We start from the raw sequence: 18334 nt of genomic DNA on the forward strand, positions 1-18334 counted from the left end.
CTTAGGCAAACTGCTATGATCTGATTAGAGAAATTGAGTCATTATGCCAGATACCTCAGCTTATATTTCCAAATACATAAGGTACCTCTGCTTATCTTTATCTTAACTCTATTTTTCTCTCAGTCTTTGTCATCAGGGACCACTCCTGATTTTAGTTTTCAAACTTCATGGTAGATTTGAGATTTGAGATTTCCCCCTTATTAATATCTTTAAGCATTAATTAATTAACTTGGTTATCCATTAATTTATTCAAAATATGTATTTAGCCCCTTCACCTGCAAAGCATTGATTTCTTAGAGGTTGCAAAGACAAAAAAAAAATGTATGATGTCTTACAGTCCACTGAGAAAGGCAGGCACACAAATTAAATTTGATAAAAGAGTTATATGATTAGGGTAAGTCTGTTAGTGTCAGTTTGTCCAGGACAATTCCAGTTTATGGGCATTATTAATAGTGTCTCTTTCATTGCAATAGTGTTGTAGTTTGAATAACAAATGATATTACTAAGTTATGCCCTGGGGGATTCAGGGAAGACTGCAATGTAAGTGAATACAAATAAAAATTTTAATAATGAAATTTAGGATAGACTTTGGAGTTAATACTTATGTTTTCAAGAGGCCCAATATAGACTTATATTAGACCCCTGATTGTATTGAATTCTATCACTAAAAATTACTTTCTTTAAGTACCAGTCTCTGGTAATGAGCTTGAGAATCACAGGTTTATTGATTTGTGACATTTTTTATTTCCTAGGTCCTGACATATCAGACAGAAAATCTCCAGTTCCTTGCATCTCTAAAGAACATAAAAATGATCAGCTTTATGGTCTCTCTCAGGGTGCAGCAAGCGGAAGTCCAATATTTGCACTTGATATTGCCACACTAGGCTACTTGGTATAGATTGGTTTTAAAGATTTACCATTTGACCTGTAAGAACAAAGTCACTGTGTAATCATTTAAAAAACAGTGTTTCCTGAGATGCTTATACTGAGCCTGGTGGTACTTCAGACTATTATAGTTCTAGCTTGATGAAAAATGGCATATGGACAAGTCTCCATACTCCTTATCTTTTGACCCAAAGTTTGGTCCACCACAACAAGCAGGGTTTATTGACATAGTAATCCACGCAAGTTGCATGAGCCTGCATTTTGACTAAGTATCAGCTAATTTTTTCTAAATCCTTTTCCTACAAAAGCCTGCAACAAACCAATCACAAAATTTTACTTTGTGGTATCTTAAGAGTTCTCATGTAGGCTACGCTTTCACACCTAAGTTGCTTTAACATGACAACAGTATGACAGGGTGAAGAAACACTGTGGGAGTTGTTAACTGTCTTATAGTATAAAGCATGAACTGTTGTGTTATAATATCTGTCTCAGAATCTGTGTATTTCAAAAATGAGTCACTACTGATGCAATAACTTTTGAATTAAAAATTAGCTTCACGCTGCTAAGATAATCATATTACCCCAAAGCGTTCCCAATCTACAGTTTTTCTGCTACTTATTAGTTAGTATTTGTGGAAACACTTTAATGTCAGCACTGTGAAGAGGCCAGAGAAAGGGATATCATGGGGTTCAAAGCTCTCTGTTTGGGGCTGTTTTGTGCTCTCTCTGCCTCTCGTATGTCTATTACCGTACTGGGCGACATTGAAGAATACCGGGAAGTGGCGGCTTTAGATACATTTGCTAAAACTTGCACATTTATAGTAAGATTAACATTTTTTTCTTCTGGATATTGGAGTGCCTTGTTGACTAAAAATCAGTGCTTATGAACTTTTTAGTAGTTACTGTTTTTGAAATAACCATTGCTTCTTTGTTTGTTAGAATAAAGCAGTTACATTAAGTAAATAAAACTTCGTGCATCTGCATCTATGCAGACAGAGTGAGGTAGAATTCTTGCTTCCCAGGGGTTTATATCTAAATGTAAAGATTGTGTCTATTGTGACATGCATTAAGTGGTATTGCTGAAGGGAAAAGTTTTGAAGTTTTCTTGATCACTTGATCATTTGAGTTATATTTGACACATTTGAGTTTTCAGTTAGGTTTTACTTATATATATTATACAGATAAACATTATTGGTGTTTGTACCTACTTGATGTTAATTTAGGACTCTCACCATCTCAATGGTTTCCACTGTTTATCTTTAATTCTAAATTGCTAGGTTTCAGAGATTGTCTGACTTGAAATATGTGGGGTCGATTATGAATTCGAGCAAAAATAGCTCCTTGGTAAGGGGGAGATATGGTTAGAAACTAGCACTTTTTGAGCTTTTAGAATACATGGGCTTTCTATAATATATACCTTTGTGCATCCCCACTACCTTTCGATTATTTGTACCACTTTATAGAGGAGGAAAAAGAAGTTCAGAGGGACTCATGCAGCTAGAAAGTGACAACTTCAGAATTTGAATCCACAGATACCTCATTTCAAAGTTTATACTCTTTCTGCCAAACAGGCTCCCAGAAACGTTCTTTGATGACAGAACGATAGGAAGCTGAAAGGATACAATGGCAGCAGGGAATGATTAGAGAAGAGAGAGCAATCTATGGCTTCAGGGGGACAGGCTGTGCCCTGGTACATTGTACAGCAAACAGCAGTTCTGTGAAAACACAGCCAACTCCTGTCTGTGTCTGCTAAGTCCTGACATTTATCTCTCTGATTACTTATAGAGGCACACCTTCGCAGTAACTATCTCTTCCTGCAACGCTCTTCCCCCTCGAGTTAACATAACATGAAAGCGGGTGCGGGGAAGCAAGTACCAGCTCCATAAAGGCTTTTCCTTTTTCAGCTACAAATTATTTTCACCATTGCCCATCTATAATAAAATTACGCCCTTTATAGATTTGATATTGTATATGGATTGTTCTTTATTTTTCAAAAGATAGTAAGAAAAGCATCCATGTATTTACTTTAAAGATTATGCTAGTAAAATTAACAGTCATTGGCTGTTCTAAAGAAAACCGTTTTATTCTTCTCAATACTGAATTTTGTAAATCAAAGCTGAGATACCAGGAAGAAAAATTACTTCTCTAACATATGAGAGGGAAGTGAAAATCAAAGTTCTTGAGAAAGTAAACTTGATAAATAAAATGCTTTGTTATGTCTATCATATGTTAAACTGGAAGGCTGAGTTTGGTAGAAGAGCATGTCCAACCCTGAAAAATTTCCTTAGTCCTTCATTGTGCCTTTTTTTATACTTAGAAAATGGGGATACTAATCATAAATACTTTTCAGGATTGCTCTGTGAATTACAGATCATATATGCTAGAATAATCTCTAAAGTGGTGCTTTTGTTATTGTTCAAAATATACTTAAGTATCTGCTCAGAAACAGAAAATATCTGAGAAATGAGAAACAAGGCAATTTGCCAAAAATCTTTTAAAATTCAATTCACTAAATGAAAAATTAGTGTAATTTACCCATTGACCAAAAACTTGCTTTAAGAGATACTCTACCTGATTATATTCAATTAGCATGAAATTATTTAAGAATCTTTATTAGTGAAGTATACTGATATAAGACAAGCTTTATTGAATACATACCTGCGCTAGGCACTCTTCTATGTACATTAAAAGTCCTAACTCACTTGAATCCTACAACAACCCACCGAGGGATTTGTTATTATTATTATTAAGATTTAAAAGATTGAAGTAGAGAGTAATTTGCTTCCAGGCATCTAGTCAGTAAGTGATAGTCTAGGAGACTGGTCTAGAAAAATGAGTGAAGATTTGGCTTTGACATTTCCTGGTTGAAATTTAAGAGCTTCTGCATGCTTCCCCATGGTTAAAGTTAGGTATTAGACGTTCTTTAAGACCCTGTAATACCTCAAACTCTTGGAAATAATTGTAGGAATAAAGGTTGTTTAATGTACTATTTTTTGACCATGTAATTTTTTAAAATTTTTTATTGTTATGTTAATCACCATATATTACATCATTAGTTTTTGATGTAGTGTTCCATGATTCACTGTTTGTGCATAACACCCAGTGCTCCACGCAGAATGTGCCCTCTTTAATACCCATCACCAGGCTAACCCATCCCCCTACATTCCTCCCCTCTAGAATCCTCAGTTTGTTTTTCAGAGTCTATCGTCTCTCATGGTTCGTCTCCCCGTCCAACTTACTCCCCTTCATTCTTCCCCTCCTGCTATCTTCTTCTTTTTCTTTTTTCTTAACATATGTTGCATTATTTGTTTCAGAAGTACAGATCTGATTCAACAGTCTTGCACACTTCACAGCGCTCACCATAGCACATACCCTCCCCAATGTCTATCACCCAGCCACCCCATCCCTCCCACCCCCCCACCACTCCAGCAACACTCAGTTTGTTTCCTGAGATTAAGAATTCCTCATATCAGTGAGGTCATATGATACATGTCTTTCTCTGATTGACTTATTTCACTCAGCATAACACCCTCCAGTTCCATCCACGTCGTTGCAAATGGCAAGATCTCATTCCTTTTGATGGCTGCATAATATTCCATTGTGTATATATACCACTTCTTCTTTATCCATTCATCTGTCGATGGACATCTTGGCTCTTTCCACAGTTTGGCTAATGTGGACATTGCTGCTTTAAACATTGGGGTGCACGTACTCCTTTGGATCCCTACATTTGTATCTTTGTGGTAAATACCCAGTAGTGCAATTCCTGGATCGTATGGTAGCTCTATTTTCAACTGTTTGAGGAGACTCCATACTGTTTTCCAGAGTGGTTGTACCAGCTTGCATTCCCACCAACAGTGTAGGAGGGTTCCCCTTTCTCCACATCCCCGCCAACATCTGTCATTTCCTGACTTGTTAATTTTAGCCATTCTGACTGGTGTGAGGTGGTATCTCACTGAGGTTTTGATTTGGATTTCCCTGATGCCGAGCAATGTTGAGCACTTTTTCATGTGTCTGTTGGCCATTTGGATGTCTTCTTTGGAAAAATGTCTGTTCATGTCTTCTGCCCATTTCTTGATTGGATCATTTGTTCTTTGGGTGTTGAGTTGGATAAGTTCTTTATAGATTTTGGATACTAGCCCTTTAGCTGATATGTCATTTGCAAATATTTTCTCCCATTCTGTCGGTTGTCTTTTGGTTTTGTGGACTGTTTCTTTTGCTATGCAAAAGTTTTTTATCTTGATGAAATCCCAGTAGTTCATTTTTGCCCTTGCTTCCCTTGCCTTTGGTGATGTTTCTAGGAAGCAGTTGCTACAGCTGAGGTCGAAGAGGTTGCTACCTGTGTTCTCCTTTAGGATGTTGATGGACTCCTGTCTCACGTTTAGGTCTTTCAACCATTTGGAGTCTATTTTTGTGTGTGGTGTAAGGAAATGGTCCAGTTTCATTCTTCTGCATGTGGCTGTCCAATTTTCCCAACACCATTTGTTGAAGAGACTGTCTTTTTGCCATTGGACATTCTTTCCTGCTTTGTCAAAGATGAGTTGACCATAGAGTTGAGGGTCCATTTCTGGGCTCTCGATTCTGTTCCATTGATCTATGTGTCTGTTTTTGTGCCAGTACCATACTGTCTTGATGATGACAGCTTTGTAATAGAGCTAGAAGTCCGGAATTGTGATGCCGCCAGTTTTGCTTTTCTTTTTCAAGATTCCTCTGGCTATTCGGGGTCTCTTCGGGTTCCATACAAATTTTAGGATTATTTGTTCCATTTCTTTGAAAAAAGTGGATGGTATTTTGATGGGGATTGCATTGAATGTGTAAATTGCTCTAGGTAGCATTGACATCTTCACAATGTTGGTTCTCCCAATCCATGAGCATGGAACGTTTTTCCATTTCTTTGTGTCTTCTTCAATTTCTTTCATGAGTATTTTATAGTTTTCTGAGTACAGATCCTTTGCCTCTTTGGTTAAATTTATTCCTAGGGATCTTATGGTTTTGGGTGCAGTTGTGAATGGGATCAACTCCTTGATTTGTCTCTCTTCTGTCTTGTTGTTGGTGTATAGGAATGCCACTGATTTCTGTGCATTGATTTTATAGCCTGCTACTTTACTGAATTCCTGTATGAGTTCTAGCAGTTTTGGGATGGAGTCTTTTGGGTTTTCCACATACAGTATCATATCATCTGCAGAGAGTGAGAGTTTGACTTCCTCTTTGCCGATTTGGATGCCTTTGATTTCTTTTTGTTGTCTGATTGCTGTGGCTAGGACTTCTAATACTATGTTGAATAGCAGTGGTGAGAGTGGACATCCCTGCCGCGTTCCTGACCTTAGGGGAAAAGCTCTCAGCTTTTCCCCATTGAGAATGATATTTCCTGTAGGTTTTTCATAGATGGCTTTTATGATATTGAGGTATGCACCCTCTATCCCTATACTCTGAAGAGTTTTGATCCAGAAAGGATGCTGTACTTTGTCAAATGCTTTCTCTGCATCTATTGAGAGGATCATATGATTCCTGTTCTTTCTTTTGTTAATGTATTGTATCACGTTGGTTGATTTGTGGATGTTGAACCAACCTTGCAGCCCAGGGATAAATCCCACTTGGTCATGGTGAATAATCCTTTTAATGTACTGTTGGATCCTATTGGCTAGTATTTTGATGAGAATTTTTGCATCCATGTTTATCAAGGATATTCGTCTGTAATTCTCCTTTTTGATGGGGTGTTTGTCTGGTTTTGGGATCAAGGTAATGCTGGCCTCATAAAATGAGTTTGGAAGTTTTCCTTCCATTTCTATTTTTTGGAACAGTTTCAGGAGAATAGGTATTAATTCTTCTTTAAATGTCTGATAGAATTCCCCTGGGAAGCCATCTGGCCCTGGGCTTTTGTTTGTTGGGAGATTTTTGATGACTGCTTCAATTTCCTTAGTGGTTATAGGTCTGTTCAGGTTTTCCATTTCTTCCTGGTTCAATTTTGGTAGTTGATACATCTCTAGGAATGCACCCATTTCTTCCAGGTTATCTAATTTGCTGGCATCGAGTTGCTCATAATATGTTCTTATAATTGTTTGTATTTCTTTGGTGTTGGTTGTGATCTCTCCTCTTTCATTCATGATCTTGTTGATTTGGGTCATTTCTCTTTTCTTTTTGATAAGTCTGGCCAGGTTTTTATCAATCTTGTTAATTCTTTCAAAGAACCAGCTCTTAGTTTTGTTGATCTGTTCTACTGTTCTTTTGGTTTCTAGTTCATTGATTTCTGCTCTGATCTTTATTATTTCTCTTCTCCTGCTTGGTTTAGGCTTTATTTGCTGTTCTTTCTCCAGCTCCTTTAGGTGTAGCGTTAGGTTGTGTATTTGAGACCTTTCTTGTTTCTTGAGAAAGGCTTGTATTGCTATATACTTTCCTCTCAGGACTGCCTTTGCTGTATCCCAAAGATTTTGAACAGTTGTGTTTTCATTTTCATTGGCTTCCATGAATTTTTTTAATTCTTCTTTAATTTCCTGGTTGACCCATTCATTCTTTAGTAGGATGCTCTTTAGCCTCCATGTATTTGAGTTCTTTCTGACTTTCCTCTTGTGATTGAGTTCTAGTTTCAAAGCATTGTGGTCTGAAAATATGCAGGGAATAATCCCAATCTTTTGGTACCGGTTGAGACCTGATTTGTGACCTAGGATGTGATCAATTCTGGAGAATGTTCCATGGGCACTAGAGAAGAATGTGTATTCCGTTGCTTTGGGATGGAATGTTCTGAATATGTCTGTGAAGTCCATTTGGTCCAGTGTGTCATTTAAAGTCTTTATTTCCTTGTTGATCTTTTGCTTAGATGATCTGTCCATTTCAGTCAGGGTGTTGTTAAAGTCCCCCACTATTGTTGTATTGTTGTCAATGTGTTTCTTCGCTTTTGTTATTAATTGCCTTATATAGTTGGCTGCTCCCATGTTAGGGGCATAGATATTTACAGTTGTTAGATCTTCTTGTTGGATAGACCCTTTAAGTAGGATATAGTGTCCTTCTTCATCTCTTATTACAGTCTTTGTTTTAAAATCTAATTTGTCTGAAATAAGGATTGCCACCCCAGCTTTCTTTTGGTGTCCATTAGCATGGTAAATGGTTTTCCACCCCCTCACTTTCAATCTGGGGGTGCCTTTGTGTCTAAAATGAGTCTCTTGCAGACAGCATATTGATGGGTCTTGTTTTTTAATCCAATCTGATAGCCTGTGTCTTTTGATTGGGGCATTTAGCCCATTTACATTCAGGGTAACTATTGAAAGGTATGAAATTAGTGCCATTGTATTGCCTGTAAGGTGACTGTTACTGTATATTGTCTGTGTTCCTTTCTGATCTATGCTGCTTTTAGGCTCTCTCTTTGCTTAGAGGACCCCTTTCAATATTTCTTGTAGGGCTGGTTTTGTGTTTGCAAATTCCTTTAGTTTTTGTTTGTCCTGGAAGCTTTTTATCTCTCCTTCTATTTTCAATGACAGCTTAGCTGGATATAGTATTCTTGGCTGCATATTTTTCTCGTTTACTGCTCTGAAGATATCATGCCAGTCCTTTCTGGCCTGTCAGGTCTCTGTGGATAGGTCTGTTGCCAATCTAATGTTTCTACCATTGTAGGTTACATATCTCTTCTCCCAAGCTGCTTTCAGGATTTTCTCTTTGTCTCTGAGACTCGTAAATTTTACTATTAGATGTCAGGGTGTCGACCTATTTTTATTGATTTTGAGAGGGCTTTTCTGTGCCTCCTGGATTTTGATGCCTGTTTCCTTCCTCACATTAGGGAAGTTCTCTGCTATTATTTGTTCCAATATACCTTCTGCCCCTCTCTCTCTTTCTTCTTCTTCTGGGATCCCAATTATTCTAACATTGTTTTGTATTATCGTATCACTTATCTCTTGAATTCCGCCCTTGTGATCCTGTAGTTGTTTCTCTCTTTTTCTCAGCCTCTTTATTTTCCATCATTTGGTCTTCTATATCTCTGATTCTCTCTTCTGCCTCATTTATCCTAGCAGTTAGTGCCCCCATTTTTGATTGCACCTCATTAATAGCCTTTTTGATTTCGACTTGGTTAGATTTTAGTTCTTTTATTTCTCCAGAAAGGGTTTCTCTAATAACTTCCATGCTTTTTTCAAGCCCAGCTAGTATCTTTAAAGTCATGATTCTGAACTCTAGGTCCGACATTGTAGTAATGTCGATATTGAGTAGGTCCCTGGCTGATGGTACTACCTCTTGTTCTTTTTGCTGAGATGATTTTTTTCGTCTTCTCATTTTGTCCAGAGGAGAATAGATGAATGAGAGAACAAAATGCTAACAGGTTAACAACGTCCCCAGCAAATATACTGTATACAAATCAGAAAAGACCTGAAACCAGGGTAAAAGAAAGGGAAAGAAAGAAAAAAGAAAGAGAAAAAAAAAAGATAAAAACAAAAACAGAACAATACAAAAAAGGCAGAATATTATCAAATACAATCAGGCTAGTGCATAGATCAGTGCCACACACTAGATTTTGGGCGTATTTTGGTCTGTTAGAAAAAAGTGCCTCCTAAAATTTTAAGGGAAGAAAGATATATATGTACAAAATAAGAGTTGATACAATGAAGGGATGGAAGATGACTGTAAAGATGAAAATTATAAAAGATTTTATAAAAGGAATTGATAAGATAAGAAGTTGTTTGAAAAAAGAAAGATTTAAAAAAAAAAGAAAAAAGGGAGAGAATGTGATCAGGCAGGAGACTAGAACAAAGCCATACACTAGTGATTTAGAGTATATTTTGATCTGTTAGAAGAAACTGTATCTCAAAATTTTAAAGAGAGAACAACTTATATATATATATATGCCAAAAATAAGGGTAACTACTATGAAGGGATAAAAATGACTCTCAAAATGAAAAATAAAAAATGTTTTTTTTTTAAAGAGAGATTGATAAGATGTTGGTTGAAAAAGGGAAAAAGAAAAATTAAAAAAAAAACAGTTAAAAAAATTAACTTTGATGAACTAATGAATCATGGTAAAAAAAAAAAAAGGCATGAATTCTATGTGCAGTATTCCCCTAGCGCTGGAGTTCTCCCGTTCTCCTTGATCAGTAAACTTGGTCTTGGCTTGCTGGCTGTTCGTGCTGATCTTCTGGGGGAGGGGCCTGTTGCTGTGGTTTCCAAATGTCTTTGCCGGAGGCGGAATTGCCCCACCCTTGTCCGTCTGGGCTAAGCAAGCTGCTCGGGTTTGCTCTCAGGAGCTTTTGTTCCCTGCAAGCTCTCACAGCTTTGGAGGACCAGGGCGAAAATGGTGGCCTCCCAATCTCCACCCGGAGGAGCTGAGAACTCAGGGCCCCGCTCCTCAGTGCGCCCCCAGAGAAAAACAGTCACTCCTGTTTCCCTGTTCTCTGGCCGCACTGCATGCTCACCCGGCCTGTGACCGAGAGTTTCTATCTCTGGCACCCGACCCCGTGTGGAGTCTCCAAACCCAGCAGATCCCTGCGGTGCGCTCCCGTGCCACTCTTCCCGGGGGAGGAAGGGGAGTCTCCCCGGCTCTGCCGTTTGTTGGGTCCTTGCTGGAGGAGCAGTGGCCCGACTGGGCCGTGGATCACATTTTATGGCAACCCCGAGCTGAGAGCCCGCGCCTCGGCTCCGTCTCTGCAGCCGGCTTCCCTGCTCCGATACCTGGGAGCTCTGGTGCACTCAGTCACCCCTGGTCTTTCTGTGACCCCAAGGGTCCTGAGACCACACTGTCCCGGGAGGATTCCACCCCCTCCACCCCACCCCCGCTTAGCCACTGGAGCGACGTCCCTCCGTGGAGCCGGCTTCTAAAAGTTCCGATCTTGTGCTCCGCAGCTCTATCAATTGCCAGAAGCGGCGGCGGAGGCCCCCTCCCCCGCCATCTATCCTCCCGAATATCGGATTCACTTCTCCGCACGTCCTACCTTCCAGTAAGTGGTCGCTTCTCTGTTCAGAGAGTTGTTGGTACTCTCTTCTTCGATCTCCTGATGAGTTCGTAGGTGTTCAGAATGGTTTGATCCCTATCCAGCTGAATTCCTGAGACCAGACAAAATCCAGGTCTCCTACTCCTCCACCATCTTGCTCCGCCCTCCCATTGACCATGTCATTTTTGAGGTTCTTCTTTTGAGTAAACTGTCCAGTGAAATGTCACAATGATCCTAGAAAAGTTGTCAGAAATACCAGGGAGAGATTTCTTCAGTGATATCAAATATGGGATTTCGGGGACAGGGTTGGGGGGTGAAGGAAATAAATCTATTTGGAGTTGAAAACCAGGGCATTTAAATAACTAATAGTGTGGTCATAAGACAACATTTAAAATTTTGGATTAAATAAAGTGAACCATAAAGAAGAAAAAGGTGACAGCATGCCTACAAAACAACAAGAAAAGGTGGTACAAGACCTGGACGTTTTTCAGATAAGAATTTACAATGAAGAAATAATTATGATGGGGGCGCCTGGGTGGCTCAGTCATTAAGCGTCTGCTTTTGGCTCAGGTCATGGTACCAGGGTCCTGGGATCGAGTCCCGCATTGGGCTCCCTGCTCCGCGGGAGACGGGCTTCTCCCTCTCCCACTCCCCCTGCTTGTGTTGCCTCTCTCGCTGTGTTTCTCTCTCTGTCAAATAAATAAATAAAATCTTTTAAAAAAATAATTATGATGGACATTAAACAAAGCTGCTGGTAAACTGACGGCTGTTGAATGACACAGTTACTAATCTGAAATACACAATACTTAAGATTTTCAACAAGCTTGTAGACTAAAATCTATGCAGTATTATTTGGAAATAATTGTTACAAACATTCTATTTCTGTTTATTTTGCTTATGTTTTCTTTTTTTAATTTTCTCTTTCTATGCATTTGATGGTAAAGATGAAAATGTTCAATTTTGTTTGCTTTTACAGGCTATGTGTTTTGACAGTATAGGTATTATGAAATATGAAGAGCTTATTTCCATGATATTGAGGCTGGACCATACCCAACCTGTTTCCGATGAGTATGTCACAGTGCTGGATACAGAATTTGTGGATCTTACAGTATGTTTGTACTTGCCAAAGAGAAAGTCAGAAACCTCAAGGCGAGCTGTAATCTATATTCACGGTGGTACCTTTGTTTTGGAAGTCTCATTAAGTTCACCATATAAGGAAAAACTATAACTGGCTGTATATTTTTGATATAAGAACTTTTTAATATAAATATGCATACTTATATGAATAGTAAGTATAAGTGTAGCTGTAAATATTCGATATCTAGTAGAGAGATAGACACAGGCATGTTTGGTAAAAAAATATCATGGAGATCATTATTTCTGTTTTTGTTTGGTTTGGTTTTGCTAAGAATTTTTTTCTCAGCTTTTATACTGAATGAACTCATATCAAATGAAAGTAGGGTATGAATGAATCAATTAGTATAACTTGTTTTCTTTGGGATCAGAATATATTCAGGAGCAGAAGCATTGAAGTGAGGCAGATGTTTTAAATGGTAAATCAGAGTCCTACATCGTTGGAGGCTACAAGGTCAAGTTTGTAGTTACTGATAACAATAATGCTAACAGTGATAAAGCTTAGAATGGTAGCTAGTCTTGATTCTTAAAGGAAAACACAAAATAGACCTATTTTATAATAAAGTCGTCTTATTTGAGGAGGCTGGGTGGCTCAGTTGTTTAAGCATCTGTTTTCGACTCGGGTCATGATCCCAGGGTACTTTCTGCCTACCAATTGCTCCCCCTGCTTGTGCTCTCTCTCTGTCCAGTAAGTAAATAAAATCTTAAAAAAAATAAACTCTTCCTATGAGGTCTAGTTTCCCTATTTATCTCTGGCAGTGATTCTAAGAGGCATATATAACAGATTCAAATCAAAAACATGAATACATTTCCCTTTATGAGAACTTTGAAAAACTTGATGATCCAGTAGTGCTGGTATATAAGGAGGAGGCACTGTTCTATTTAGTTAAACAAATGAATAGAACGGAGGAAAGATAAACAGGTAATAAATGATTTTTTTTTTACCTTTTGCCTTTCTCTAAGCCTCATTTTGTTCCAAATAGTTTGAGAACCTTGTAAAGATACATGCAATACAGCAAGCTGCACTTAACCAAATATAAGTTCTGAGCACTAGTCATAGAGAAAATTAGCATGGAAAATTAACGAGACACAAAAACTCAGATTAATATACAAAATGCTAAAATGGTTAGGCTGTAATTTTGCCTTTCTAGTTATCTTCTCCCTAACTTTGGGACAACCAGGCGCCCTATGGTCATTCTCATCTTAAAATTTTTTTTCCACTTGACCATGAATTCCTCCTCGTAATCAGTCCCTTTCACTTTCCCTTCTTTCTCAGACCCATTTCTTTGCCCTACAAGCTCTAGTCCTTCCCTACTCCTTTCTTTTCCCGCCTTTAATTAATTCCTTGATCTCTACAATCTACTACATTTGATGAAGACTAGTCTTTTCTCCTCTTTGACATGCACTGCTCCTCCCTGTTTCTATGACAAAGTATCTCCTAGATTTCCTCTGTCATTCCTTGTTTTCTCATCTCTCTCTCATCTCTCATTTAAAAACAAAACAGGGCCACCTGCATGGCTCAGTTGGTTAAGCTTCGACTCTTAGTTTTGGCTCAGGTCATGATCTCAGGATCATGAGATCAAGCCCCATGTTGGACCCCTTGCTAATCTTGGAGTCTGCTTGTCCCTCTCCCTCCCCTCGCTTATGCTCTCTCTCTCTCTCAAATAAACAAACAAACAAATAAATAAATAAAATAATTAAAAACAAACCAAAGAAAATAACAGATTTTCCACATTTATTCTTTTTTTTAAATTTTATATTATGTTATGTTAATCACCATACATTACATCATTAGTTCCTGATATAGTGTTCCATGATTCATTGTTTGCGTATAACACCCAGTGCCCATGCAGAACGTGCCCTCTTTAATACCCATCACCAGGCTAGCCCGTCCCCCTACCCCTCTCCCCTCTAGAACCCTCAATTTGTTTCTCAGAGTCCATAGTCTCTCATGATCGTCTCCCCTTCCAATTTCCCCCCTTTCATTTTTCCCTATAAATATTCCTGCCCCCCAGAATTCTCTCCCTACCTTTGGGTTTTGACTTTACACACTCTTTTCTAATCTTTTCTCTATCTTTTCTCTTCTCCAAATACCCACATGCTGCTGACATCCAGTCCTGAATCTGCTTCCCTGATAGTATTCCTGAGTCCTGGATCCATATATACAGCTATCACTTAGACATTTATAACTGGACAAACCACACACATCTCAAGTTCAGTAGGACCAAACACAATTTATTGTCTTGTGTCCAAATGGCCTCAGACAACAAACAAAAAAACCCACCACCCATCTAAACCAACACCTGAAATCTCTCAGTAAATAGCAATTATGGTCAATTATTTGTAGTTCCTTAGTGCTCACATCAAATTACCATATCCCATTCATTCTACTTCTGAACATTTTGACTTCATTAACACAATTTAGTACTTCATGATCCTTTAAAGATGTTCCTTTCTGATGTCTCTGCCTGTGTCCTGTTCAACTCTATTTCATCTTCTACACTTAGTGTACTGGATCTTTCTACATGCAAATCTGGTTATATGATTTCTTTGTTTAAACTTTTCAGTGACTTTCATCACATAATAAAATAAATCTAAATCCATCAGCATGGTGTTCAGATTTCCAGGTTCTTACATTTTTACTTTTCTTGCCAATGCTTCCCTTCATAATATTGTTTCAAGCATACTGAGCTGTAATATTTAGTTCCCAAACCCTCTGTGAATTCTTATTTCTATACCTGGGTATGCTTTTCTAGAATGTCCTTCCCATCTTACTTCAAGAAAACTCCTGCTCACCCTCTTATGTTCATGAAAAGCATCATTTTGTGGGTGAGGGTGTGTGTGTAGTCTTCTCTGGCTTTAAAAGACTTTAGCAATGTTGCTATATGGTTCATTGCAACTTGTATTTACCTGATGGCAACAATCCTTGTTTTGTTTTATAATTGTGTTGCATGTTTGGTTTAGCATCTCTCCAGGAAGGGGAATCACCTCTTAGCATCTACCAAAGCATTTTCTATACAATGAGTGTTCAACAAATAAATGTCTTCTGAGAAAACAAAATGAATGACTGAAAGGAAATTCTATTGTTCTCTGGAGGGATTATTAGTCAAAATGTTTTCCCAGTACTTTAATGTCTTTTTTACCTCCTTAATCTTTTCAGTAAATTAGATTTCACCTATAATTTAATTTATATCAGGCATTAGGGGGGTGGGAATACTTTACTTCCTTTATAAAATACATTATAAGATAAGATATATAAGATAAATTAAATACCAATTTGGCTTCATTTGTCTCTAAAGAGATGTATTAATGCCATTAAGGTTTTGATAAGGTCTATGAAATATCCAAGTATCCATATACATATTACCTGGGACTTCAGTTAGCACAAGAGACATGCTCACAGATGGGAAAATATCACTTTGTTCGAAAAATAAATTAGAAGTGTTCCTGATTATCAGATTGATTTCCCCTTCATTGACAAATGCAATGATTATGATCAGCAATTCCTAAAAATGTGCAAATTATTCAGGACACAATTATTCAGGACACACATTCCAATTTCTTGTTCAGCTGAATTTCAGTTGTGTCTTCTTTCTGTGTCTTGACTTTATATTTGGACATTATTCATAGATCTGTCAGAACTTATATAAATAAACTATAAAAGTCTTAGATATCTTCTATTTTTTGACAAATCAGGACATAGACACTATAACTATTCTCTGGTATTTATTAATTTCAATTTCCTTTCTTTGTTTCCTAGGCTTCCTATTTTTTTTTCTCCTTTAAACTTGCTGAAGTTGCTTTGAGAACTAAGAAATATAAGAAGATATTTCTCTAGTAGACTTTTTTACATAGAACTGTGGTGGTTGTTTTTTGACATCTAACCTAATATCTTCTTGTTTCTATCTGGGTTCTTCAAGTGATATGTTCAGTAATTGGACATATAGAAAAACATGAGCCAACAGATTATATCAGCAAAGATTATGAGTTAGGACAGCTGGAGAAAAAGAATGGGAAACAGAAAACTTAAACTGACTTTTGTTGTGAGACAAGTGAAAAGTATTGGGAAATAAAAATGAAGACAAGTTTGAAACATATCACCGAGGGGCTTTCCGCGTGAGGGTTAGAGGGTTCTTATGTCTTGTACATTTTGGTGTTTATCTACCCATTGTCTTGTCTTGCAAATTATCAACTCAATCTTTAATGAAAACATTATTTTTCTACCTAAAAAACTACCTGACTTACTTTTCTATTTTCATGGTAGTCACTCACCCAGTATTTCATTAGTTTTTATTATTTTATTTTATTTTTATTTTTTTATTATGTTATGGGTGATATACATAAACAATGAATCGTGGAACACTACATCAAAAACTAATGATGTAATGTATGGAGATTAACATAATCATTAGTTTTTTAATTTGAAGTTTTGTTAACGTGCAGGGGACATCTTGGAAAAGTTTGGAATTTGATCACAGCTCTAGAATTCTCTGAATATCTAGGATCCTGTGGTAAATAAAGTAATAGCAGATGTCACAGAGTTTCCAAAGGTTTGTGGCTAGGGCATTGGTAAACTGGATTTGGAGGTACCTGGGATGAGATATGTGTGTACACTAGGAAGAGGGACGATGGCTTGTGTGCCATGTGTGCCAAAATGGATATATACATCTAAGTCCGCAAACTGACTTGCCAGAGGCTCTCTCAAAACTAGTGGCTTTTCCTTAGACTCTGTCTTAAATACAGAGGTTATTGCATCATTTTATAATGTGGCATATTCAAAGAATTTGGAAGTTCAAAGAACCGTATTATCGAGTGCTGTGGTTTCAGAGAGTCAGTACATCTATTACTTTCTCCCCTGAATTCTGAACCAGTTAAAGATTATACACAAAATTCAAGTAAATGACAGTCAAAATATAACCATTATTTCCAAAGAAGGCTTTGGAGAATGTGTATTTAGGGTATTGTCATGACACTCTTGAGTTAGATTAACTCATCTGTAGTGGCTGGCCCTGCTGACCAATCGCACACTGCCTCCCTATGAAACTTGCTGCCTGAAGGAACAAGCAGAGTAAAATTCAGCAAGCCACAGAAGGTTCGTGGGAGTGAGGATCCTTGTGGACAGGCAGCAGATGAAAAGAGAAAAATAGTCAGAGGGGGAGACGAACCAGGAGAGATGATGGACTCTGAAAAACAAACTGAGGTTTCTAGAGGAGGGGGGGGGATGGGTTGGCCTGGTGATGGGTATCAAAGAGGGCACATTCTGCATGGAGCACTGGGTGTTATGAACAAACAATGAATCATGGAACACTACACCAAAACAAATGATGTAATATATGGTGATTAACATAACAATAAAAAATTAAAAAAAAAAAGAAAAGAGAAAAATAGAATGGGCTGAGCCTAGTTTCTCTTCCCCAAAACCACCAATCTGCAAAGTCCTCTTTTCATACCTGGAGACAGTGACTGAGGAGACACTCCTATAGAGTGTGTCATGCTGATTCTGGTCCCTCTGCATAAAAATGGAATGGGAAATATGGGTTCCTTTATAACACTCACAAATCATATTTCTCTCCAAGTTCATAGCTGTAAGCATTTCTGTTGCTGTTTAATTACAGAGAGTACTTTGACATTTATTTCTTCATTTCAGAGAATATGGCTTTTGATGCCCTGAATAGATGAACTGCAAAGAAACTCAATGTTGTTGTTGTAGGAGTGGAGTAAGAGATGCTTTTCTTTTGTTACTATGATTTTGCCTTCACCAAGTAGACGTTTGATTTCCAAATCAAGTCAACTATGCCTCAGATACAATTCTTTAAAAATCACTCTATTTTATTTGTCACCATTGCAACATAGACCATTCCTCAAAAGAGTCCACTATCTCATATTCTTCTGTGATTCTGTGAGTCTCTGAATGACATCCTTGAGTGAGCACTTTGGAAACACTTGCTCTAGACACATAAAACTTAGGTCCCAACTTGTGCCCCAGATAACATAGCTAGGTAGGAAAAAATAAATTATTACACATTTGGGTTGGTAGGTGGTGTTTGGGTTGGGGATAAAATATTTTATTTTATAGTAATTCTTGTTTAGAGTAATGTAGGAGTTAAAGGTTGGGATCAGCTAAGAATGCTAAGTCACTCTCAGGAAAAGTGATCTTATATTCTGGATTTTGCTAGAAAATATCAGAACGTCTCAGGACAGTTCAATATTTTCTTAGATGGATACAGTCTATATTTCTGAAGCTGATTCCTAAGAGGAATTTTTTTGACCCCTCTTCCCTAGTCCATAGTAACAAAAACATACTTAGAGACTTCTAATCCAATAGTTCTTAGAGGACATAGTGACATAGGTTTTTTGTTTGTTTGTTTGTTTGTTTTTTAGCAAGGAAGCTATGAAAATTTAGAGAGACAA

General features: G+C 37.7%; 1 protein-coding gene and 1 long non-coding RNA gene across 2 annotated transcripts in view; both read left to right on the top strand.

Annotated features, from left to right (window-relative positions):
• Positions 1 to 1344, top strand: part of LOC113917993 — a 167919-nt gene extending 166575 nt beyond the window's left edge. Inside the window, exon 7 of the long non-coding RNA XR_003518407.1 lies at positions 753 to 1344. This is a non-coding gene — a long non-coding RNA (uncharacterized LOC113917993). The remainder of the gene's footprint in view (positions 1 to 752) is intronic.
• Positions 1345 to 1567: 223 nt separating this feature from the next.
• Positions 1568 to 18334, top strand: part of LOC113917748 (arylacetamide deacetylase-like 2) — a 36412-nt gene continuing 19645 nt past the window's right edge. The window contains 3 exon segments of the mRNA XM_027585727.2: positions 1568 to 1705; positions 11766 to 11991; positions 17571 to 17640. Of these exon segments, the coding sequence (XP_027441528.2) occupies positions 1568 to 1705; positions 11766 to 11991; positions 17571 to 17640 (434 nt within the window).

The sequence above is a fragment of the Zalophus californianus genome, chromosome 1, assembly GCF_009762305.2.
Source record: "Zalophus californianus isolate mZalCal1 chromosome 1, mZalCal1.pri.v2, whole genome shotgun sequence".
Lineage (NCBI taxonomy): Eukaryota > Metazoa > Chordata > Mammalia > Carnivora > Otariidae > Zalophus > Zalophus californianus.